The sequence below is a fragment of the Pelodiscus sinensis genome, chromosome 20 (assembly GCF_052426305.1).
Source record: "Pelodiscus sinensis isolate ZL-2025 chromosome 20, ASM5242630v1, whole genome shotgun sequence".
NCBI classification, from domain to species: Eukaryota; Metazoa; Chordata; order Testudines; family Trionychidae; genus Pelodiscus; species Pelodiscus sinensis.
This window is the reverse complement of record NC_143071.1, coordinates 22,690,361-22,715,561: the sequence shown is the minus strand read 5'-3', so window position 1 is coordinate 22,715,561 and position 25,201 is coordinate 22,690,361. Positions and strand designations below refer to the sequence as shown.

At 44.9% G+C, this 25,201-nt stretch overlaps 1 protein-coding gene across 7 annotated transcripts in view; it reads left to right on the top strand.

The window, feature by feature from the left end:
* Nucleotides 1-25,201, top strand: part of TNRC6C (trinucleotide repeat containing adaptor 6C) — a 351,877-nt gene that overhangs the window by 175,609 nt on the left and 151,067 nt on the right. Inside the window, exon 1 of one of the 7 annotated variants that reach the window (XM_075903561.2) lies at nt 13,415-15,159. The exons of the other annotated variants lie outside the window; for them this stretch is intronic. Coding sequence (XP_075759676.1) covers nt 15,090-15,159 — 70 coding nt within the window. The 5' untranslated portion in view covers nt 13,415-15,089. Of the gene's footprint in view, nt 1-13,414; nt 15,160-25,201 lie in introns of those variants that run through there. 7 annotated transcript variants of the gene reach the window in all.

Here is a 25,201-nt window from a genome sequence, read left to right as displayed (position 1 = left end):
CAATTCTAAAACTCATGACATACAGAATTGCTTTTCTGGGCTCCTTTTCAAAATTATAGTTAAAGAAAGCTATGTGAGTATACAGGTTGTTTTAGCTTCTACCTATTTAGCTCACTTTCTCCCCCAATAACAAAGTTGGAAATCGGTCTGTATCTTTTTTTTCTCTTCTGCCGGTCAACCCCAATATCTCATCAGTATGTCATTTCTTTTAGTGAGATGGAACATAGCATTTAAATTATTGAATGTTGAAAGCCACATGATCAAGGAGAATAAAGGCCACACTTGCCAACTATTCATAGAGAATAAGAATAACAAGTAATATGTCCTTCTTGGTTTTGTATAACTAATAAAAGTTTGTGTAGCAGTGTCCTGATAGTCAAAGTATTTTTCGTGAGTTAGAAGAGATAGGTTTAAAAGAAGCAATCAGTATATGTTTTTTCTTAAAAATGTTAATAAGTGTGACTGAATTCTAAAGCAGAATAATATTTTTCTAGCTTAGGTAAAACAAAAAAAGCAGTCGTGTAGCACTTTAAAGACTAACAAGAGCTTTGTGGATCATATCATATTCTGAAAGCGAATTGGCATGACCATTACATAACAGAGGGATACAATGAAAAAAAAACCTGACAAATCAGCTACATAGAACAGAAGGTGGGGGTGGAGGGGGGAGTGACATGGAAGGAGGAAAAGCTTGGCTAGTAGATTTTGTGTGCTCCAGCCCCATAGTGGGGGGAGGACCTGGAGCACCAGCGTGGGCTTGCCAGTACCAATGGAGGAACCCTGAGCCTCTGGGGCCAAATTTAGGCAAGCAGGAGGCTGCATCTACCCCCTGGGCCTTAGTTTCCCCACCCCGATGTAGATTGTCCCTGACAGATGTTTTTCTAACCTGTTTTTAAAATTCTCCAATGTTGCAGATTCCACAACCTCCCTAGGAAATTTATTCCAGTGCGTAATCACCCTGACAGTTGGGAAGTTTTTCCTAATGGCCAACCTTAAAACTCCCTTGCTGCAATTTAAGCTCTGTCATCAGAGCTTAAGGAGACTAATTTTTCTCCCAGCAGTGCGGGGTGGCATGCAGGAGCCGGTACATAAGGACAGCTGGTTTAAAAACTGGCTTCCTGCACAGACTGACTCCTGCCTGCTGTCCCGTACTGCTGCCTCTGTGTCAGAGGCAGCAGCACAGGATGGCAGCAGCTCCTGTCCATGGGGCATGGAGTGTCTAAGCTTCCCACGCACAGATGCGCAGAAACCCCTGTCCACAGGGGGGTCTGAGTTCCCCACCAATAGACACTGTTGCCACAAAGCAGCATATGTCCGCAGTGGGCCTAGGCTCACCAGTGACAGAGGCTGCTTCATGGGATGCCAGAGGCAGCAGTGTGGGGGTTGGAGGTAGATGGGTCTGTATCAGAGGCAGCAACTTATGGGGGAGGGAGGGCAGGCAGATCTAGTGCTTTAAGCTGGCTCCCCATAGGCATTAGCTCCTGCCTCAGGAGGGAATCCATATAGTAGACAGGATTAACTGATAAGCCCAGGCTTATCAGTTAATCATGTAGTTGTCTACATGTTGACATCCATACTTGTAACAGCCTTTTAGGTACTTGAAAGCTATTATGTCCTCTCTGTCTTCTCTTTTTCCAAACTAAGCAAACTCAATTTCCCAGTTCTGTCAGTCTTCCCTCATAGCTCATGTTTTGTAGACCTTTAATCATTCTTGTTGCTCTTCTCTGAAATTTCGCCTATTTCTCCATATTTTTCCTGAAATATGATGTTTGGAACTGGATACAGTACTTTAGTTGAGGCTTAATGAGTGCAGAATAGAACAGAATGATTACTTCTTGTGTCTTGCTCACAACACTCCTGTTAATGCATCCCAGAATATTTGCTTTTTTTTGCTCACCTTTCGCTTGTGATTCCTTCATCCTTTTCTGCAGTATTTCTTCCTAGGCAGTCACTTCCCATTCTGTATGTGTGAAACTGATTGTTCCTTCCTAAGTGGAGTTGTTTGCATTTTGTTCTTATTGAACTTCATCCTATTTATCTCAGACCATTTCTTCAGTTTGTCCTAATCATTTTGATTTATAAGCATATCCTCCAAAACACTTGCAACCCCTCTCAGCTTGGTATCATCCACGGACTTTCTAAGTATGCTTTTTATGCCTTTATCTAAATGGTTAATGAAGATATTGAACAGAACTAGTCCCAAAACAGATTCCTATTTAACCCTTCTTGTTATTCCCTTCCAGCATGACTGAACCATCGATAACTATTCTCTTAGGCACGTCTACACTGTGACGCTATTTCAGGATACTTCTGATATCCTGAAATAGCTATTCCATGTCTTGACAGCGCTCCCGTTATTTCGAAATATCTTTCAAAATAATGGGTGGGCTATTCTTACATCCCTGTAAACCTTATTCCACGAGAATTAAGGGACATTTTAGAATAGCAGTTTATTTCAAAATTATGACGCCAAATTTCAAAATAAGCTATTTCAAAATACCCTTGAATTATGCATCTGAATAACTTGGATTATAAAATAATAAGCATTTTCTATAACTATGATATTATGATGTTTAGAGAAAAAGATGAGGGTACACATGCTTCTTACACCTGAATTATTTTATTTAGAAAATCATTTTAAGAAAGCATTTTTGTGTGGAATATTTTTATACTGTTAAGCCACTAAGGGTGTGTCTAGAATACAGGGATTTTTTCAAAAAAGTGGCCTTTTTTCGAAAAATCTTTACCTGCGTCTAGACTGCTGCTGCGTTCTGTCAACAGTAAATCGAAAAACCACGGCGGTTTTGTCGACCACGGAAAACCTCGTTTTAGGAGGAATAATGCCTTTTTTGAAAGTGCTCTTTCGAAAAAAGGCGCTATGTAATGCAAACTGTGCTTTTTCAAAAGAGAGCATCCAGACTGCCTGGGGGCTCTCTTTCGAAAAAGCGGCTTGCTTTTTCGAAAGTACTGATTGTAGTCTAGAGGCACTTTTTCTAAAGAGGCTTTTTCGAAAAGCCTCTTTCAAAAAAGATGTGTAGTCTAGACGTAGCCTAAGGGTTAACAGTTATGTGTTTTCATATGAGAAGGAACTAAGTCTGATAGGGTATGTCTACACTAGCTCGTTAATTCGAGGAGTAAGCACTTAGTTCGGATTAACTTTAAACTGCTGTGTGTAGTTCGTTCGAACTACGGGGAATTTAAAAATGGTGGCCGGATGGGAACATGCAAATAAAGCCCGGGATATTTAAATCCCAGATTTCATTTGCAACTCCTGTTGCCTGATTTGCCTACCTAGCTCGAATTAACGAGATAGTGTAGACATACCCATACTGTGCAGAAGAAATAATGAGGAAGAAAAAATGTCAAGTTTAGTTTTCATGAACTCATATCAGTAGTTTTTGGGAAAAGTTTCCAAAAGTACCTTAGGGTGGATTTTTTTTTAACTGTGAATAAGTGACAGGATGGTCAGATGAAATAGAACCTCAGAGTTATGAACACCTGGGTTATGAACTGACCAGTCAAACACACACCTCATTTGGAGCCACAGTCAGGCAGAAGCAGAGATACGAAGCGGTGGGAGCAAGGGAGGAAGCAAATACAGTACAGTGCTGTGTAAAGGCAAAGTTTTTAAAAAAATTGACAAGGTAAATACGCTTTCTGTGCTTGTTTCCTTTAAATTAAAATGGGGAGGGAGTTAAGATGGCTAAGCTCCCTCCCCAGTTTTTTCTTACCACTAGAGACCATTCGCTGGAACTTTCCTGTGCTTGTCTTCAATGAGTGCATTAGCAGTTAGCTGTCCTAGACTGTTGCCAATAGTTAATAATTGTAGTTCATTTGTAATTAGTATCGTTTGTTAGTAGTTAGATTTGGCTTTTGGGGGGGTCACTTTCCCTCCATTGAGTCCCCCAACACCAGCGCATACCTAGGTCACTAGGCTTGAAAGACTATGCAGCTTCATGCTTGAAGTGTCTTGGTGAGAGCCATCAGAGAGTCATCAGAGAGATACATTTGCAAGACCTTCAGACCCAGAACTTTGAAAGATAGAGCTCAGAATCTGAAAGTGATCCTAGTAGAAGCAACTCTTCAACATCACTCAGAACAGGGACTTCAGACCCATTGCTGAGCACATCATCCTCAGTGAAAGGGCTTGGGTGCCATTAGCTGACCTGGCACCAAGTAAAGATAAGACATCCAAGTACCGAACAACCACACCAAAAGATCCCCAGCTGATACACAGGTCCTGGTCTCTATCCCCAGTGCCTCAGAAAAAGAAGATGCATGACAGGTGTTGCTCTCCCATTTCCAAGCATAGGGAGTCAATAAGTGTGAGTCTTGAACAGTGCCACATCATGGATGCCATGCTTCCGCACAATTTGCATTGATGCCTACCGATGGTCAGTATCTGAATCCACAACTTCTCATCACTACTTCTGAGCAAGGAGCTACAGCTTCCTTCTAATTCTGTGCCCTGCAGGACCCCATGCATAAAACAATAGTGTTTTCCCCACCGAGGCTTGAAAGATGCAAACAGATGGACTCCCTGGAACAGACAGGTACACGGTGTCAGCATTTCTAGCCCTCAGGGAGGAGGCATTGTGGGAAGTGCTGGCTGCTTAGCCTTGTGGGCAGAGCCTTTGAGGTGTTGACTGTCTCTACACTTGCCATGTTTGGGTCTGGCGCTGCGGCCGGACAGCCCTGTCTCTGTCCCTCATGGAGTGATGGACTCCCATGTGGGGATGTCAGCCCTTCTGGGAATCCAGGACAGTGCTCTCAGACACCTGTCCGTTTTTGTCTCTCATGTCTGGCCTGACTCGCCGAACTCCCCACCCACCGCAGGTTGGAGTGCTCATATAATGGTCTTCTTTTGATGCGCATTTTAGTAGTTAAATTCCTGGACTGTCATTGCTCATTAAAAGTGCTGTCATATGGGTGAAAATCAGGTAAATATTGCGTTTTATTAATATCAGCAGTGTGGGGGAAATCTCGCTCCCCTGGGGTACAGAGCCCCCAGAAGGGTCCGAGGCTGGAGGTCAAAGCAGTGAGGCAGGAGAGAAACCTAGAAGGAAAACTTTATTATGCATGCATGCAGGCTGACCGCTATCAGAGTGAGCAGCGGCAGCACTGAGAGACAGTTTCAGGGATTCTTTATACATTATGTTCAAACAGTAGTTGTTGATTGTTTTCTTTAACATATCAAAGTCTCAGCAGAAGTACTCTGAGACTTTCTGTTCACACCAGGAGTGCTAGAACTAAGTTTTACAGAACAAAGCCACATGAGAACTTGAGTGGAGGAGTCTACAAGGCAAACTGTGACAAAGATAAGTGTTTACATGACAAATTGTGACAGACTAGGAGTATCCATGAACTTGAGATAGGCATTGTAAGGGTCTTGATTAAAGTTAATTTGATTTCTCTCTGATACAGGGAGAGAGGCCTGGAAAACTTTTAACCCTTACAGCAGTTTTCTTTTAGAGAGTTTTGATTTCCTGCACAGTCCCCCCCTTAGACACAATTGGAGTTATTTGATTTTTCTCCCACAGCAGAACTGACTTAAAGGGGGATTGTGTGTTGTATAGACTTGCCTTAATCTTTGTATTCATGCCCATCCATGTCAAAGAAGCTATATGCATATATTTGCATATATATTCGCATGTATATGCAACCACACTTAAATTGAGACCTGCAAGTATGTACTGTACGTACTGTAAGTATCATTGTGGCCACCGGGGTTTCCATACTTGAGTAGCCCTGCAGTATGGGAAGGAAGTGGGCAGCCCTCGGTGGAGAAACAACTGATTAAAGACTATTTAGAGAAGTTAGTCATACATAAATCCATGGGGCCGGATTTAATGCATCGAAGGGTGCTGAGGGAGTTGGCATATATCATTGCAGAACTTTTGGCCATTATCTTTGAAAATGGTGGAGAATGCGGGAAGTCCCAGATGATTGGAAAAAGGCAAATATAGTGCCCATCTTTTAAAAAGGGATGAAGGACAATCCAGTGAACTAGAGATCTGTCAGCTTCACCTTAGTCCCTGGAAAAATCATGGAGGGGATCCTCACGGAATGCATTTTAAAGCACTTGGAAGAGAGGAAACTGATCAGGAATAATCAACATGGATTCACCAAGGGCAAGTCATGCCTGACCAACCTGATTGCCTTCTTTGAAGAGGTAACTGGCTCTATGAACATAAGCAAGTCAGTAGATGTGATATACCTTGACTTTAGCAAAGCTTTTGATATGTAATTCTTACCAGCAAGTTATGGAAGTATGGATTGGATAAATAGATTGTAAAATGGATAGAAATATGAGTAGATTGTCGGGCTCAATGGCTTGATGTCTGTTTGGTTTCAAGTGGAGTGCCCCAAGGATCAGTTCTAGAGTCAGTCTTGTTTAACATCTTTATTAATTACCTGGATGGGGGGATGGATTGCACCCTCAGCAAGTTTGTGGATGACACTAAACTAGGGAGAGTGGTAGATACATTGGAGGGTATGGTTAGGGTCTCTAGAGTGACCTAGACAAATTGGAGGATTGGACTAAAAGAAATCTGAAGAGATTCAACAATGACAAGTGTAGAGTTCTGCACTTGGGATAGAACAATCCCAAATGGCTACAGGCTGGGGAACACTGGCTAAGCAGAAATTCTGCAGAAAAGGACCTGGGGATTACAGTGGACGAGAATCTAGATATGAGTTAACAGTGTGCCCTTGTAGCCAAGAAGGCTAATGGCATATTGGGTTACATTAGTAGCAGCATTGCCAGCCGATCTAGAGAAGTGATTATTCCCCTTTATTTGGCATTGATAAGGCCACATCTTGAGTATTGCATCCAATTCTGAGCCCCCCACTACAGAAAGGACTTAGATGCATTGAAGAGAGTCCAGTGGAGAGTCCATGGTCTTATGATTACAAAAAGAGACATTCAAAAAAGAGACATGCTCATCCCCCATTTTCTCTACTACAATCTGCCTCACCACAGAGGAAGCAACAGGAAACTGATGATCCTCAGTCTCACAAGTCAAGCCTGGATACATCCCCAGAGACAAATTCATCCTCTTCATCTAATGAGGAAGTCATACCACAGCCTCCAACAACAGCTGATGACTTTATCTTCTTACAAGGATAAAAGGGTCGCAGCTGATCTCAACATCGCCATGGAGGTGCTGAGCCTTTTCTAGCATAATCATTTTTAGGCAAAGCTTCCCGTCTCTTTGTTCATGCGCCTTTTTAAAAGGGTCGCAGCTGATCTCAACATTGCCATGGAGGAGGTGCAGAACACACAATATGAACTTATCAATATTCTCCAGGCCACACCATCCACCAAAATGATTTTGCCTATCAATCCAGCTATCATGGAACCTGTCAAAACCGTGTGGCAGACCCCCACTATCATCACCCTGATCTGCAAGAGGGCAGGCCAGAAATACTATGTTCCCCCCTAAAGGCTCGGAATGCATCTTCACACACCCATCCCCAATCTCTTTCGTGGTTGATGCCATTCACCAGAGGAATAAGCAAAATCAATCTCAATCCACCCCGGTGGACAGAGAGAACAAAAGGCTGGATTTGTTTGGCAAGAACATTTATACCTCATCCACCTTGCAGCTCAGAGTTGTCAACTATGCTGCAATGCTTAGTAAATATAATTTTAACAACTACATGAAGTTTAACACCTTTATTGATAAAAAGCTTCAGAGGAGTAGCTGAGTTAGTCTGTAACAGGAAAAACTTAAAAAACGACAAATTGTCTGGTAGCACTTCAAAGACTAACAAACACCTGTCTGTCCCCTCCTTCCCTTATTTATTCTTGGATCTGGACTTCCAACACTCTGGTCATCTGGAGAAGTGGGTTGTGCCCACGAAAGCTCATGATGCCATCTACATGTTTTGTTAGTCGTTAAAAGTGCTACTAGACTATTTGTTGTTTTTTAAGTTTTACCTTTATAGATGACATACCCGAAGCCAAAAAGCAACAGTTCAGAGTGGTCATTGCAAAAGGTCATGCAATATCGCAAACAAGGTTGTAAGCTGTTCTCGATGCTGCATATACAGCCACCAGATTAACATCAATTGCAGTCGTTATGAGATGGGCTTCCTGGTCCAATTCCTCCACATCTCCTCGTGAAATCCAATCAACTGTGGAGGATTTACCATTTGAGGGCGAGAAGTGGTTTTCAACTAAGATTAATGAGGTCCTCCATTCCATGAAGGATTCCTGAGCGACGCAACGCTTTCTTGGTATCCACACACCGGCAACCAGAAGGAGGCAGTATAGATACCAACTGTATTCAAGACCCAGGTATCCACCCCACACCTACAAGTAGCAAAGACAGGTACCATCAACCACCACAACAACACAATCATAGAATCATAGGGCTGGAAGAGACCTCAGTGGTCTTCGAGTCCTGCCTCCTGCCCAAAGCAGGACCAATCCCAAATAAATCCCACTCATGGCTTTGTCAAGCTGAGACTTAAAAACCTCTAGGAATGGAGATTCCACCACCTCCTTAGGTAACCCATTCCAGTACTTCACCACCCTCCTAGTGAAATATTTTTTCCTAATATCCAACCTAGCCCTCCCGCTCTGCAACTTGAGACCATTGCTCCTTGTTCTATCACTACTGAGAACAGATTGACTCCATCCTTTTTGAAACCTCCCTTCAGAAAGTTGAAGGCTGCCATCAAATCCCCCCTCACTCTTCTCTTCTGCAGACTAAAGAAGTGCAAATCCCTCAGTCTCTCCTCATAAGTCATGTGCTCCAGCCCCCTAATTATTTTGATTGCCCTCCACTGTACCCTCTCCAATGCGTCTACAACTTTTCTGTTGTGGGGAACCCAGAATTGGACACAATACTCCAGATGTGGCCTCACCAGTGCCAGATAAAGGGGAATTAATCACTTCTGTAGATGTGCTGCCAGTGCTCCTCCTAATGCATTCTAATATGCCATTAGCCTTCTTGGCTACAAGGGCACACTATTGACTCATATCCAGCTTCTCATCTACTACAATCCCCAGGTCCTTTTCTGCTGAACTGCGACATACCCCAGCCTGTAACAATGCTTTGGATTCTTCCATCCCAAGTGCAGGACTCTACACTTGTCCTTGTTGAACCTCATCAGATTTATTTTGGCCCAATCCTCTAATCCGTCTAGGTCACTCTGGACCCTATCCCTGCCCTCCAACATATGTACCTCTACTCCTAGCTTAGTGTCATCCTCAAACTTGGTGAGTGTGCAATCTATCTCTTCATTCAGGTCATTAATAAAGATGTAGAACAAGACCGACTCTAGAACTGATCCTTGGGGCACTCTACTTGAAATCAACCGTGAACCAGACATCAAGCTGTTGAGCCCAACAATCTAGTCAGCTTTCTATCCACCTTACAGTCCATTTATCCACTCCATACTTACTTAACTTGCTGGCAAGAATATTGTGGGAGACCATATCAAAAGCTTTGCTAAAGTCAAGGTATATTATATCCACTGACTTCCCCGTGGTTGTGGCAGGCAACAGCTCAGACGCAATCAGGGCAGCGCTACCAATCAGCCACTCCAACCAAATAAACAAATTTGAACCACCTGTTGAGAGCCTGAAAATGATCCTACTCGCTCCAGATCTGTCAAATGACAAGCTATTCACTCATAACCTTTCGCCTTTCTATATGAAGTGGCAGAACAAAACCTTTGATTGATGGGTGCATCAAACAATCCTGTCAGAATACACCATCCCCTTCCTTTTCATCCCCCTACCTTTTCCTCTTCAGGGACTAATTTCAGAAGACCATTCTGCTGCAGGAAGCTGAACATCTCCAGTTGGGCACTATAGAGGCAGTCTTACAGGAATATCATGGGAGTGGAGTTTGTTCATATTATTTCCTCACACAGAAAAACACTAGAGGATAGCATCCAATTTCAGACCTTAGAGTCCTTAACAAAATTGTGAAGAGGCAAAAGTTCAAGATGGTGGCTACCATTATCTCTTCTCTGGAGCCAGATAATTGGTTTTCATTTATTGACTTACAAGGTACATGTTATGATTTACCCCACCCAAAGATGGTTTCTCCACTTCATCTTAGATACACAACACTACTAATACATGGTCCTACATTTCAGCCTCTCCACTGTACTGAGAGCTTTTTCCAAGATGCTGGCAGTGGTCACGGCCCACATTAGGAAACAGAATATCATTATTTATCCTTATCTTGATGATTGCTTTGTCAAGGCAAGAAGCGAGGATAACTCTTGTTGCAGCGCTTACTTTGTTCAAGAATGCTTCCAATCTTTGGGACTACTAGTAAATGATACAAAATCAGTATTCATACCAACTCAATGCATACAATTCATCAGAGCACAGCTTGACTCAACTTTTGCAATGGGCTCCCTCCTTTGAGACAGGTTTCTAAAGATTCACAATCTAGTCCTAAGGCTGCGCCTAATGCCATGTGTCACCACTACTCATGACTGTCTTCAACTTCTAGGCCATATGGCACATGACGCTGTTGCAAAAAAAGGAAACATGATTCTGGGATGCATTAACAGGAGTGTTGTGAGCAAGACACAAGAAGTCATTCTTCTGCTCTACTCTGTGCTGATTAGGCCTCAGTTGGAGTATTGTGTCCAGTTCTGGGCACCGCATTTCAAAAAAGATGTGGAGAAATTGGAGAAGGTCCAGAGAAGAGCAACAAGAATGATTAAAGGTCTAGAGAATATGAGCTATGAGGGAAGACTGAAAGAATTGGGCTTGTTTAGTTTAGAAAAGATAAAACTGAGAGGGGACATGATAGCGGTTTTCAAGTATCTAAAAGGGTGTCACAAGAAGGAGGGAAAAAACTTGTTCATCTTGGCCTCTGAGGATAGAACAAGAAGCAATGGGCTTAAACTGCAGCAAAAGAGGTTTAGGTTGGACATTAGGAAAAACTTCCTAACTGTTAGGGTATTCAAACACTGGAATAAATTGCCTAGGGAGGTTGTGGAATCTCCATCTCTGGAGATATTTAAGAGTAGGTTATAGTCATCTATCAGGGATGTTCTAGATGGTGCTTGGTCCTGCTATGAGGGCAGGGACTGCACTCGATGACCTCTCGAGGTCCCTTCCAATTCTAGTGTTCTGTGGCATCTCACAATCCTATCATTCCCAATGCTCGTCTCTCTCTGAGATGCCTTCAGAGATGGCTCATATCAGCTTACAAGCCAAACTTTCACCCTCTCACCAAAACCCTATCTATTTCTCACACAGTAAAAAGTGCAATATTATGGTGGACAAACCCAGGGAACTTATTCAAAGACATCGCTTTTCAAAATCCAGAACCTACTGTGGTCATCACTACTGATGCCTCCCTTACAGGCTGGGGGGCACACATGAAAGATTCCACGACTCGGGGCCTATGGACACCCACAGAAAGGGCCCTACACATCAACGTCCTCGAGCTCAGGACTGTATGGCTTGCCTATCAACATTTTCTACCTCACATATCCAGAAGACATGTCAGAATATATACCAACAAAATTGCCTGCATGTTTTATATAAAACAAGCAAGGTGGTGCCAGATTTCATGCTTTATGCACGGAAGCTGTTGCCTGTGGAACTGGTATCTCATTCATGCTATCTCCATAAGCACATGCCACCTTCCTGGTGCCCTAAACACCACTGCCAGTGCACTAAGCATGGTTCTCTACCTCAGGACCATGAGGGGCAGATCGATCACAGAGTCCTCGTAACAATATTCGAACAATGGAGGTATCCCTGTCTAGACCTCTTTGCCACAAGAGCGAACGAAAAGTGCCCCCATATTGCTCCAGGGCTGGCATTGGTAAGGACTCTTTAGGAGATACCCTCATTCTTAAGTGGGAACACCACCTATTGTATGCATTCCCTCCAATTCCCCTCCTCAGCAGGACAACTCTCAACATATGGAGGGACAGGGCAAGGATCATCCTCACGGCCCCTTGCTGGTCCCAGCAACCATGGATCCCCTTCCTGAATAGAATGGCTTTATGTCCCCCAATCACACTTCCATGCGGCCCGAGGATCTTTTTCCAACCAGGAACCCAATCTCCACCCACAGTTTCTAAAAGCTTGGTACCTAGATGGCTCTCTTGAATAGAGCTACACTGTTCAGCCTGGGTACAAAACGGTCTACTCCACAGTAGAGCCCCTTCAATACGCAAGACAAATTGTCAAGTTTTGTTCATTGGGCTGCTGCCCACAATATAGCTCTGGAGACAGCCCCTTTGTAATACTGGATTACTTATTCTACCTTAAACACTCCCACCTCTCCATCAGCTCAATTAAAGTGCACCTAGCAGCTATTGCCACATTCCATACACGCACGGATCAGTGACACCACAGTGTTTGCACATTCTATGAGGAAACGATTCCTAAAAGGCCTACAAGCATTATACCCAGAAGTAACTATTCCACATGCACCGTGGGATTTACATTTGGTATTAAATACCCTCACAAAACCCCCATTTAAACCTCTGGCCACATGCTCACTTCTCAACCAATCCCAGAAAACAGCATTCCTCATGGCGATAACATCAGTCCGTAGGGTAGGGAAAATTGCCACCCTAATGGCAGATCCCCCATACACTACCTTCTTTAAAGATAAGATGTCTCTATGCACCCATCCCAAATTCCTACCCAAGGTTTACTCAACCTTTCACATCAATCAGACTATCCACTTACCTGTATTCTTCCCCAAACCTCATGCCAATACCTTTGAAGCACAAATGCATATCTTTTGTATACATAGAGCATTTTCCTTCTACCTCCATAGAACGAGGCCCTTTAGAGTGTCTCCTAAACGCTTCATCTCTGTTGCAGAACGCAACGAGGGAAACCAGATATTATCCCAAAGACTGTCACACTGGATTGATTCAGACTGCACCAGAATGTGTTGACATCAAAACCAATTACCACCACCTACCCCAATCCATGTGCACTCCACCAGGGCAATAGCCATGTCGGTTGCTTACCTGCGCAAGGTCCCTGTTGAAGACATATATGCTGCTGCAACATGGGCCTCAGACCAAACCTTTGCCTGACGTTATGCACTCTCACAGGGGCCTCTTTCTTCCTCCAGAGAGGCAAAGACTGTCAATGGCTTTCCTACCTGACCTGAAGTCCCTACCTCCATAGGGCACATTGCTTTGTAGTCATCTCCTGTGCAGCACCCCCAGGGACATCTCTCAAAGAAAAGGAGGCGGTTACTCACCTTTAGCAGTAACTGATTGTTCTTTGAGATGAGCCGCCCTTGGGGAGTTCCACAACCCTCCCTTCCTCCCCTCTGCTTTGGACACCTTTATAGCAGGCTGGGTTTCCAGGTAGAGAGAAAACTAAGGAGTGGGTGGCCCCTAGTGTTCCCTCTAAGTTGCATGGCAGCAGCTTCACAGGTGATTAATTAGCCCTGAGCCTCTTACTGGGTGGGGCTGATTAATCACCTGTTAAGCTGTGCTGCCAAGCAGCTTAGAGAGAACACTGGTGGCCAAGCATCCAGCAGTGCATCAGATCACCTCAGTAGTGATCTGAGGAAATGGGTCTGGCCCACAAAAGCTCATCACTTAATAAACCATCTTGTTAGTCTTTTAAGTGCTACATAGTCCTGTTTTTTGTTTTATGTTTGTGGAACTCTTGCAAAGAGTGTTGTACATTCTTTGCTGTTTCTGCAGCAGGGCAAATAAAAAGTGCATTCATCACAAATAGCGGAGTTCTCAAAGATATTCTTGTATTCATGCCAGTTATGGTTCTATTAAAACCAGTGTATTCTATTTTTTTCCAAATTGAAAAAGGCAAAGTCAAAGGGAAATTGTATTTTCATGTTCTAATTTACATAGATTTAAGTTGAGCCTTTTCAGTTTTCTGAGGTAATTATAAACAAATAGAGAGTTTAAAAAATGAATGCTTTCAAGAATGTTTAATTTGCCCACAAATTTGACAGTGGTGAAATGTTAGTGTGGTAGCAATTCTAAGAATACAACCAAACCTTCAAAGAGGCATCAGTGATATGCAATCTAAGTTAATTGCTAAAATAGCTCAGCTAAAAGCCTGACATAAGTTGTAAATAATTATAATTAAAACATGTTGAATTTAATATAAAAGTAGTTGGTATTTTAGGCAGAGGAAAGGAAGAGCAGAGAAGTGAGAAAGGAAAGTACTTGCAAAGGCAGTGCATTTAAAAGAAATTGGAATGTAATAAATGTGCCTGTTAAAGCTTTTGTATCTTTGCATTTATATAAGCACTGTACATTTGTATTAGTATAACTCATGATGCTGTCCGGGTCCTGAAAATGACAGATCATTGTGTTGTTTTTTGTGTACACTGTACACAAGTCTGGGAATGGTCTCTGGTCTACAATTATTAAAGAATTTTTCCTCCTCCTGCATAGCATGGCAAAAAACATCTCCATCTGATGAGTTGCTGGGGGCTGCTATTTTTTACACTTATAAACAGAGGCTTTGATTAAAATGCTCTCATGTTTGTTACTCAGATCTTTTTTTAGATAGAGCCAGGAAAGTAATTAAGAATTTGGCAGCTTGCCGATTTACATATGGGACTTGAATCTAAATATTATAGCTACTGTTGGTATGCCAAATGTCTAGAGCCGTTGTCATAGAGGGAGCGGGGAGGAGGAAGACATGAAGGAGGCAGGAATGTATTTGCATGCAGCCAATCAGCAGTATGTGGCTGTTCATTTGGCTGACTTTCAAAAAAACAGAAGAAAAGCAGCTAGAGTGCTAATTGTAGCTAGGTCCTGAAGTGAAAATGTTTTGTGACAGTTGAAAGAATTTAAAGAGGAAGGAAGATTGGTTTAGTGTCAGCTGCAATTAGATAATCAAAGATTAAAAATCCTAGTATGTTGATTCCTTAACTCAGTGGTAAAGGGGCTGAGAGATTGCCAGGGGCCAGGGGGGAGCTCCTTGTGTGAAAAGGGCATTTCCAAAGCCAGTGCAAGTAAGGCCCGACTGAGCTTGCAGGTTGTCTGGGCGCACGCTTGCATCGAGAGATTTTCTTGGCAGCTCTACAGGATGAGGCTCACACTGTACACAGCCGACATATTGAAGCTGAGAGCCCAGGCGAACATAGATGAAGGATAGAGACAGCTCTGCACACAATGTAGCGTCTCCTAGGATGGTTGGGCGGCACCTTTCCTCAGGTATTTCATTACCCATCAGCCCCTTTTAGAGCAAAAAAAGCCTCCACAAAAAACCCTGAGCAAATAGCATCTGCTTCTGTTAAATCAATTTATTACATAACATTTCCGAGACAGAGCAGCAGCGCAGCGTCCTAAGCTTTTGGCTGCATTTCAGGTTTGATAAAATGGCGTCCTCACAGAAAGAGATATTTGCTAAAGATAAGCTGCACTGAGCTGAAAATGGAATTATTTGTCATTATCTACTGCTGTTTTTGTTATAGGCAGTTAGCATTTTTGTTAGTGAATTTTAAAGACTCTTGCATTGGAGGAAAGGAGCTACATTTTAATGTCACAATACAGAAAATTAGAGTAACAGGCTTTTCCACTTGATTACTTAATTTTGATCTTGTTTTCTTTTTTTAATTGTTCTATTCAGTTCTCTTATCTCTTAATTATCTTTCCGCACTTCATGTTTTTCTAGCATAGTTTGGCAGCTCAAACGTTTATACAGTCACTTTTCTTTGGAAGAAATTTTTAACACAATACTTTCAAGAATTCATTTTGGGACTTTAAATCTGAGAATAGTTGTTTGTTTGAAGGCACTCGAGAAGCCAATTTACAACAGTTTTTAAATTGTCCTGAAGCCCAAAACATAAGAATTGATAGAATTAGACAAAATCAGCTAATGTTAAACATATCTGACAACCTAATTAGTACTACTTGAATTGAGATTTTTCCCCTACTTTATACTTCTTAACAAAGAATGGTCCAACTCTGTTTTTTTTACTGAATAAAAATTAGACTACATTTGAGCTAAGCTTTTGAAATGCCTTTCTGGCAAGTTCTGTTTAATTGATTATTAACATTTATTGTAATGTTTTTAGAATTCCGTTGAGAATTCCAGTTGAATCACTACATTGAGCTACTTCTTATTTTGGGAGAGAAGTAGTTGTCCTTTTTTGACTTGCCTGATCAGGATACATAAAGTTTATCTGATTAGTACTGTGATTTAAAATCCTCACAAGGACTAATGACACTGGCTTTAATCATTGCTCGCAAAATAAACTGAGTGTTTATTATGTTGCCCGATAAAGAAATAAAACTTGCAATAAGATATTCTTATGAGAGGAGATTTTGTTTTTACCTTTCATTTTTTGGGTTGTGCGATTTGTTCTTTTGTTAAGAGAGAGAAAGCATTTTATAAATTGAACTTGAGCTGTTCAGTTTTTCTTTTTCTTTTTTAAAATATGCTAATGTACAACTTTCAAGAATCTGTGCTAGTCTCTAACATTTCATCCAATCTCCCTCCCCCAATATGTTTTGTAAATTAGCTTAATCTTCCATTATGGTTGAAATGTCTTAGGTGTAATTAGTTTGAACTGTGTGCTATGAACAAATTGAAAATTGGGAAATAATGTAGTATATTTTTTCTAGAATAGACTGAAAATCCAAAAAGAAATAGTTTATATGTTATATGATATCACTGAAGGAGGTTATAACTTTTGAGTAGACTGAATGATACATAGAAGGATCATTCTGCTTATTAAAATGAGTTAATGGATAAAAGAAGCTTTTTTGTGTGTCTTGCTCTTGTCGGAGTTCATATCTGTTATTTGTTGTCTTTTGAGTGCTGCCAAACTCAAAACTATGTGTTTGAATTGCTCAAGCTAATTATGGGCTATTGGAGCTAGGGATGTGAAATGTTAGCAAGTAAGCATCACCCTTAACAGGTGATGCTTACTTGGTCCAGTTAACTGGTGGGGGTCGGAGCAGCTCCCCTCCCACCCTTTCAGCGGTGGACCGCTCCAGCCCAGCTGGGCTGGTGGGGATGGCCTGCTTCAGCCCAAATGTATTGGAGAGATGCCCCCTTAATTGGTTAGCCGGTTAAGTAAACTTCACATTTAACTGTTTAACCAGTTACACTGGATTTTAACATTCCTAATTAGAGCCAAAAAATGGCTTCTATTTTGAATAAGTAACTAAATCAAAGTTTTTAAAGTATACTTCACCTCACTACTTAGCGAAAAAAAATTGGTCTGTTATTTACCCCTTATAAGATGGATTGAATGATTAGTGATTATTGGTGACACTGTTTTCAAGTTATGCATTTTGGAGGTAAGTGGTTCTCAAGCTCTCCTAGGATGTATCTAAACTACAGGGTTTTTTTTTTTGTTCGAAAAAAGGCCACTTTTTTCGAAAAAACTTTCCTTGCATCTAGACTGCTGCCGAATTCTTTCTAAAGTAAATTGAAAGAACCCAGCACTTTTTCGACCAGGGAAAAGGTTCATTTACGAGGAAAAACGCCTTTTTTTGAAAGTGCTCTTTCGAAAAAAGGCGCTATGTAATGCAAACTACTTTTTCGAAAGAGAGCATCCAGACTGCCTGGGTGCTCTCTTTCGAAAAAGCAGCTTGCTTTTTTGAAAGTACTAGTTGTAGTCTAGACACTCTTTTTCGAAAGAGGCTTTTTCGAAAGTCTCTTTTGAAAAAACCTCTTTCAAAAGAGGCTTGAAGTCTAGACATAGCCCTAGTGAACTGTTAATCTGAAGAGCAGAATGCTTGGTATTATCAGTCCTAGGCTGTTTCAGAACAGAAACTACTCATGGTGCACCCCCCCCGCACCGTCCCATTCTGGGATGTCGGGCGGAGCATCAGGAGCCCCGTCCCCTGAGCCTCCCTACGTTTGCCTGCCGGTACGCTCCCCCGGCGTCACACTGGAGAGCGTCGGCATGACTCAGCCCCGCCTGCTACATGGCAGGGCCGCGTCACCCTTCCGCTCGGCCCTGGCCTCACTGAGCCGGTGGCTGGAACTACCCTGATCGGCTGTGGCGCCAACTTGTCTTCCTCCCTGCGGGGAAGAGAGGCTTCCCTCCCAGCAGTGTGGACCCCCGCGGGTCCGTCACACCCTCGCTTTAGATGTTTGTCGTCAGTTTGCAAGATAAATATGGAATCTTGAAAGCATATACATGAAATAGTAGCTGTTTTTCCAGGATTAAGATTGGTAATGTTCTTTTCAGTTTTGAGTCCTAACAATTTTACTTTTAAAACAAACTTTGACAATGCTTACAAAGAGCTTTAAGGGTATGTCTACACTAGCTCGTTAATTTGAGCTAGGTAGGCAAATGAGGCGACCAGAGTTGCAAATGAAGGCCGGGATTTAAATATCCCGGGCTTTATTTGCATGTTCCTATCCGGTCGCCATTTTGAAATTTCACTAGCCCGAACTCACTGCCACGCTGCTATACGCGGCAAACGTTAATTCGAATTAAGTCCTTAGTTTGAATTAACTGTTACTCTTCATTCCACTAAGGACTTAGTTTGAATTAACATTTCACTGCTGTGAGTAGCCGCACGGCAGTGAGTTCGATCTAGTGAAATTTCAAAATGGCGACTGGACGGGAACATGCAAATAAAGCCCGGGATATTTAAATCCCAGCCTTCATTTGCATCTCCAGTCGCCTCATTTGCCTACCTAGCTCGAATTAACAACCTAGTGTAGACATACCCTTATATTGTAAACTCGTTAATCCAGGGATTGTTTATCTTATATATGTGTACAGTACCGAGCAAAATGGGGGCCCAATCCTGATTTGGGGCTTTTGGGAACTATCAAAATATAAATACTTACAAAATAATAAAATAGGGTACGTCTACACTACAACGTTAATTCTAACTAACTTAGTTCGAATTAGTTACTTCGAACTAAGCTAATTCGAACTAACGGATCTAGACTAAAAAACTAGTTCGAATTAGCGTTTTGCTAATTCGAACTAGCATGTCCACACAGAGTGGACCCTGAACTGGGCTTAAGGATGGCCAGAAGCAGTGCCGGCAGGGCATCAGAGGAGGACTTAGAGCGTGGAGATGCTGCCTCAGGCTAGCCCAGGGCTGCGCTTACAGGGACCCGACCCCCACCCCGGACAGACAGTTCTCAGGGGTGCCCCGCTTGCAAACCAGTCCTGGCTTGGATTTCCCGGTGTACCCACACTGGGCACATCACACCACTCGGCCATCAGCCCGGCTGCACTTGCCGCAGGCTGCCATCTAGGGAGAGGGAGCAATTGGGGGGCTGCAGGAGAGCTTCCACCCCTAGAAGCCCGCAGAGCCAGCCCAGTCCTCCCCATCGGGGGCTCGTGCCCCATTCCTCCCTCACCTCCTTCCACTTACCCTTCCCTAGCCCCTCTTTTTGATGTACAAAATAAAGATAACATGTGGACAAAACTAGAAACTCTGTTTATTTAACAAAACTCGGGGAAACTGGGAAAAGGAGGTGGGAGAGGGGAAGAGAGAGGGTGGGAGAGGGAAGGAGGAAAACTGGGAGGAGGGAGCTGAAAGGGGGAAGCAAGGGAAAGGAGGGGGTGGGGAAACTGAAGGATCAGGGGTGGGGGTCTCACCGGGCCAACCGCCTCCCAGCACGGCGAGGGAGGGGGCCTCGGCGTCCCCGGGGGGATGGGGTGGAGGGTGCGGAGGTAGAGGTGGGGGGTGTGGACATTGAGGAAGAGGTTGTGGGGGTTGAGGAGGGAGAGGTGGGAGGGGGGCAGGAGTGGGAGGAGGGACAGCAGTTGGGGGGGCAGCAAGCGCAGGACCAGCACGGGGCACCATGCTCTGCAGCAGGAGCTGCAGGTTGGTGCTCAGCCCTCGGAGCTCAGCCAGCAGCTCGTGGCGGACCTGCAGGTCTTCCCTCATCCAGGCCTGTTGTGTGCGGTGCACGGCTCGTAGGGCCCCCAGGTGCTGGTCCCGGTACTCCTGCTCCGTGCTGGCGGTCCGGAGCAGGCCGCGGGTGCGGGAGCATGTCCCGGGCGGGGTGGTGCGCCCTGCACGAGCAGCTGGTGCAGCTGTAGAGAAAGAAGAGAAGTGGTCAGTTCTCCCTGGGGACGCAGAGGATGATGCCCAGCCCCCTCCCCAACTCCGCAATGTGAGGGTGACCATGTCCTGCACCGTCACAGCCGCTGTGCTTGTACAGAGGCCATGGTCAGAATGTCTGGCTCTCCCCGGGACTGGGAGCTGCCCCAAGACCGCACCCATGTCCCTGTGCCATGTATAGTGTGGCCGGGGCGGCGGGGGGGAGGGGGAGATGTCCCCTGCCTCCTTGTAGAGGAGACATGTGAAGGGAAAGCATCCTGCTGGGTCCTGCCCCGGGGTCGGGAGCATGTCACGTCTCTTTGCACAAGCATGTGCCTATTGGGCAATGGCCCCTAGGTGTCACGCAGCTGGAGCCACCTGCCCAAGGGTGTCTGCGTGATCCGTGGAAGGCATGGCCCACGCACGCGGTCTCTGGTCTCCCTCCCACCTCCCCCCCCCCCCCCCGAACTACTTAATTCAAACTACTTACCCGGTACGGTCTCCCTGGACAACCCTGCTGGAACAGCTGGCGGTGGCCCCTCCGGTGCGTCCAGGTCAGGGCCCTCTGGTCCCGGCTCGATGTCCCCCGGGCTGGCACGGACCGCCGTGCCCCTCAAGAGTTGGTGGAGGACAGCGAAGTAGGGGCAGGTGGCAGCCCCTGCAGCGGCGCCGCCCCTTGTGGCCCTGGCGTACCCCTGCCGCAGCTGTTTCACCTTAATTCGCACCTGCTCCTGGGTGTGCCTGTGTCCCCTGCTGGCCATGGCAGCTGTTATGCGGCCGTAGACTGCCGCATTCCTCCTCCTAGTGCAGAGATCATGGACATTGGGGGCCTGCCCCCAAACCTCAATGAGGTCCATGACCTCCGCACTAGACCAGGAGGCCACGCGCCGTCTACGGCCCCTGGCTGGCCCCTGGGTGCTTAGGGACTGGGCAGGGGACGGCTCACTGCCACTGGCTACCTGGCTCATTGTGGGGCCACTGGCTCAGGGGCAGAGATTGCTGGCAGGGCTGGCTGACTCCAGTGCCGTCTGGCTAGAGTCTACCCCTTTAAGGGCCCGGGGCTGGGGGAGAGGAGAAGAGTTTTCCTGGTTGTGCCCAGAGAGGCCACCAGGGGGAACCTGGGAAGGGCTAGCCTCCCACTAGTTCGAACTAAAGGGCTACACAGCCCTTAGTTCGAACTAGTAAGTTCGAACTAGGCTTAATCCTCGTAAAATGAGGTTTACCTAGTTCTAACTAAGCGCTCCGTTAGTTCAACTTAAGTTCGAACTAACGGAGCGCTAGTGTAGCGCCTATGAAAGTTAGTTCGAACTAACGTCCATTAGTTCGAACTAACTTTGTAGTGTAGACATACCCATACTGATTAATAGAATTCATAGTAAAGTTTTTACATTTGTTTTGCAAATTAGGCAGATCTAACCCATTCTATCATTGGTTCCAATCAGTTTGGCTCTTTCTCTCTGTTGTGATGTACGAATCCCTGATGGTGTTCTCCAACATGTGTGTGATCCAAATAATTCCATTTTATACATCCATTCTGTATCAGTCTTCAAAGCTAAAGTCATTTCCCATACTCCCATCCAGAGTAGTGGAGCTATTTTTTAAAATCCTTTCATTTCAAAGGCAGATGATGCTCTGGATAAACTCGAGATTAGGTCTACCCGGTGATCCTTTATAAGTTTCCTCCAGGCTTAAGAGTTCATGTGTGTCTTCATTCTGATACTTCTGCTAACAAGGACAGAGATCCATTGTGATTTTTGGTACACCTAATCTGGAGTTCACCAGATCTGATTCTCTGTCCAATTGGCTCTTTTGTTGTAATATTATGTTTACATTGTTAACTTAGGGTATGTCTACACTAGCCACCCTAGTTCGAATCAGGGTGACTAATGTAGTCATTCGAACTTGCAAATGAAGCCCGGGATTTAAATATCCTGGGCTTTATTTGCATATTCCCGGGAGCCGCCATTTTTAAATGCTCGGTAGTTCGAACTACCTGCCCGCGGCTACACGCGGTATGGGCTAGGTAGTTCGAATTAAAGCTCTTAATTCAACTTCTGTTACTCCTCATTGCAGGTATAAGAGGAATATAAGATCTGATAAAACTATATACAAACATACTATTAGTCTCATAAAGTATGACAGTTTTGGGACACATTTAAGTAGTTGCCAGGCAATCTCCAAAGCATGTTTTATGGATATCTCAGTGTCACGGGATGTCCCACCCCGCACAGTTCGGCCCTGGGGCTGAGCCTTTACACTCACAGGCCCTGAGACCTAGTCTATTACAATTGCAGGCCCTAGGACCTAGTTCATCACAGTCGCAGGCCCTAGGACCTAGTCCATTACAATCATAAGCCCTGAGGCCTAGTCCGAGGCAAACTCAGGCCCTGAGGCCTAGTCTGAGGCAAACGCAGGCCCTGAGGCCTAGTCCAAACTCTGGGAGGATGGGGTAGGGGGCCCCAGGCCCTCCCTTTCCACCGGGCCCCAACCCAGGGCCCTATTAGTGGTGGGTGGTTCCCACCACTGGCTCAGCGGGGAGTCCTCCCCGAAACACGCCAAGCCCACCGGGGGGTTCCTTGCCCCCTGCCCTGGGTTGCTTCCTACCCCAGTCCCCTGGCCGACAGAGACCCCACCTGCAGGCGCGGTGCTCGTGGTGGCCATGATGTTGGCAGGCCCGAAGTCTGTGACAGCAGCGTCAGGGTTGTCCACCGTGGCTGGGTGGGCTGCCCCCGTGGTCGGCGTTGCGGGTGTGCTCGGCCCAGGGACTGTAGCGGTGGAGGCAGCAGGCCCTGCGGCTCCTGCTCCGGCGGCTGGTCCAGTGGCTCTTGCTCTTGCAGCCCCTTGATAACCTATTTCAGTTATTAATTGTACTTCTAGTTCAAAAGTTTTTCCTAATATCTAACCTAATCTCCTTATTACTTCTTGCCCTACCTTCAATAGACATAGAAAATAATTCTTAAGTGTCCTCTATAAATATATGAAGATTGTTACTATGTTTAGGGTTGCCAGGTGTCTGGTTTTCAACTGGACAGTCCGGTATTTGAGTTTTTTTTCCGGAAAACAAATTGAGAAAATACTGGACATATAAATATCTGGTATTTTCTAATTAAGTAAGTTTTATTATTATTGTGAGTATCAGTACGTAGTTGTGTACTGCCTGGCTGGTAGACACACTCACACTGCATGAGCATGTCTACAAGCCAGGCAGTATGCAACTACACAGAGGAGAGGTGGGGGTGGGGCCGGGCAGGATGGAATCCCCAGGGCCGGAGTTGCTCATATGCCCCGCCGGGACCATGCGTAGGACAGGCAGCACCCTGGGATCTGCGTACACCCGGGCCAGCCCCACTCCCCGCTGGCCGGTTTCCCCCCAGCTCCCCTGACCCCCTCTCGGCCAGCCCCAATCCCTGCTGTCCAGTTCCCCCTCGGCTAGCCCCACTCCCCCCAACTTCTTCCCAGCCAGCCCTGCTTTCTGCCGGCCAGTTCCCTTCCCCACCCCCCAGTCTTCCTCGGCCAGCCCCGCTCCCCCCATCCCCTTCCTGGCAAACCCCGCTCCCCGCCGTCCAGTTCCTTCCCCCGATCTCTCCTGGCAAGCCACGCTCCTCCTGACCTTCTCTGGGCCAGCCCCGCTCCCCGCCGGCCACATCTCTCCCAGCCATCCCTGTTTCCCCCCCACCCCCAGTCCCCACCCAGCCAGCCCTGCTTTCTGCTGGCCGTTCCCCCCCCCCCTTCCCGCCCCCATCTCCCGTGGCCAGCCCCACTCCCCCGACCTGTTCCCAACCAGCCCCACTCCCCTTCCGGCCAGTCTCCACCACCATCTGAGATCAAGCATGTCCAGTATTTTTTTGAAATCATCTGGTAACCCTAATTACGTTTGCCGTAAGTCTTTTCTCAAGACTGAATACACTGAGGGTTTTTTTTCAAGTGTTCGTAATAAATCATTAGTATCAGCTGGGTAGCCGTGTTAGTCTGGATCTGCATAAACAACGAGAAGTCCTATGGCACCTTATAAACTAACAGATTTATTGGAGCATAAGCTTTTGTGTGCAAAGACCCACTGTGTCAGATGCATGTAGTTTCTCTTGATTGGTACTCTTTTCATGTGCCTGTATATTTATACTTGCCTCTGGAATTTCCACTACATGCATCTGACAAAGTAGGTCTTTGCCCATGAAAGCTTATGTTCCAATAAATCTGTTAATCTATTATAAGGTGTCATAGGACTTCTCGTTGCTAATAAATCACATTTCCCAATTTTTTTCTCACTTTTGTTACTGACCTCTTGAATCTTTCCAATTTGCCTACATCTTTCTTAAAGAAAGATGGCACCTAAAACTGGACACAATATTCCAGACAAAGCTTCAATAGCAAGCAGAGCTGAACAATTATTTCATGGCTTCCATAATATCATCCTGTTAATACACCCCTCAATTATATTGGCCTTTTTCGTAAGTGCCTTACATTGTTGGATAGTAGTTATTCTTGGCAAAAAAAAATATTTTTATAAATTCAGCAGCTCAAACCAGTGTTTATTTGTAAGCATTTTAAAAAGATTTGTATTAATTTAAATTTTCACAGTTGCCTCATTTTGAGTTTTAAGCATGTTTTCAATTCTTATCTATTTACATTTTCACAGAAAATATTAGTTGGTGAATGGGGGAGGAGGGTGAAGTGTCAGATAATTTAATGATGGTGGATGTTGAGATTCAAAAAGTTAAAGCTTTATAAACTGTTAAAACACAAATTTCAACATCATGTGCCAAAATATAAAAAAAATGCCTTAAATCAAACTAATACATTCTACAGCAGTATTTTTCTTTGTTTGTGTGGCAAATGATGGAAAGAGTACCATTAAATCAGGAGTCTCAAACTAATGGCCTGTGGTTGGAGCATATTCTCAGTCCTGCACAGGAGATTCAGCAGTTGGAGTGGGGAGGGCATGCCAGCCCACACCAGTGTTCTCCTCCTCTCCCGTAATCCCCAACAGTGGGTCCTTTGGGGATCAAGATGCAATTGGGGGGAGAAGCCAGGATGGTGGTGGGAAGGGACGAGGCTTAGGGGATGGATACAACCCCTCTGGGCCGCTGGGTCTCTTGGACTGGATTATGAATATGCTCTGGCCCATAGGTGGCCCACGTGCCATGTGTTGGAGACCCTTGAATTAAATTGAGTATATGATCCTGAGCATAGCAGTGAATCAGTGACACTGATTTATTCAAAAAGG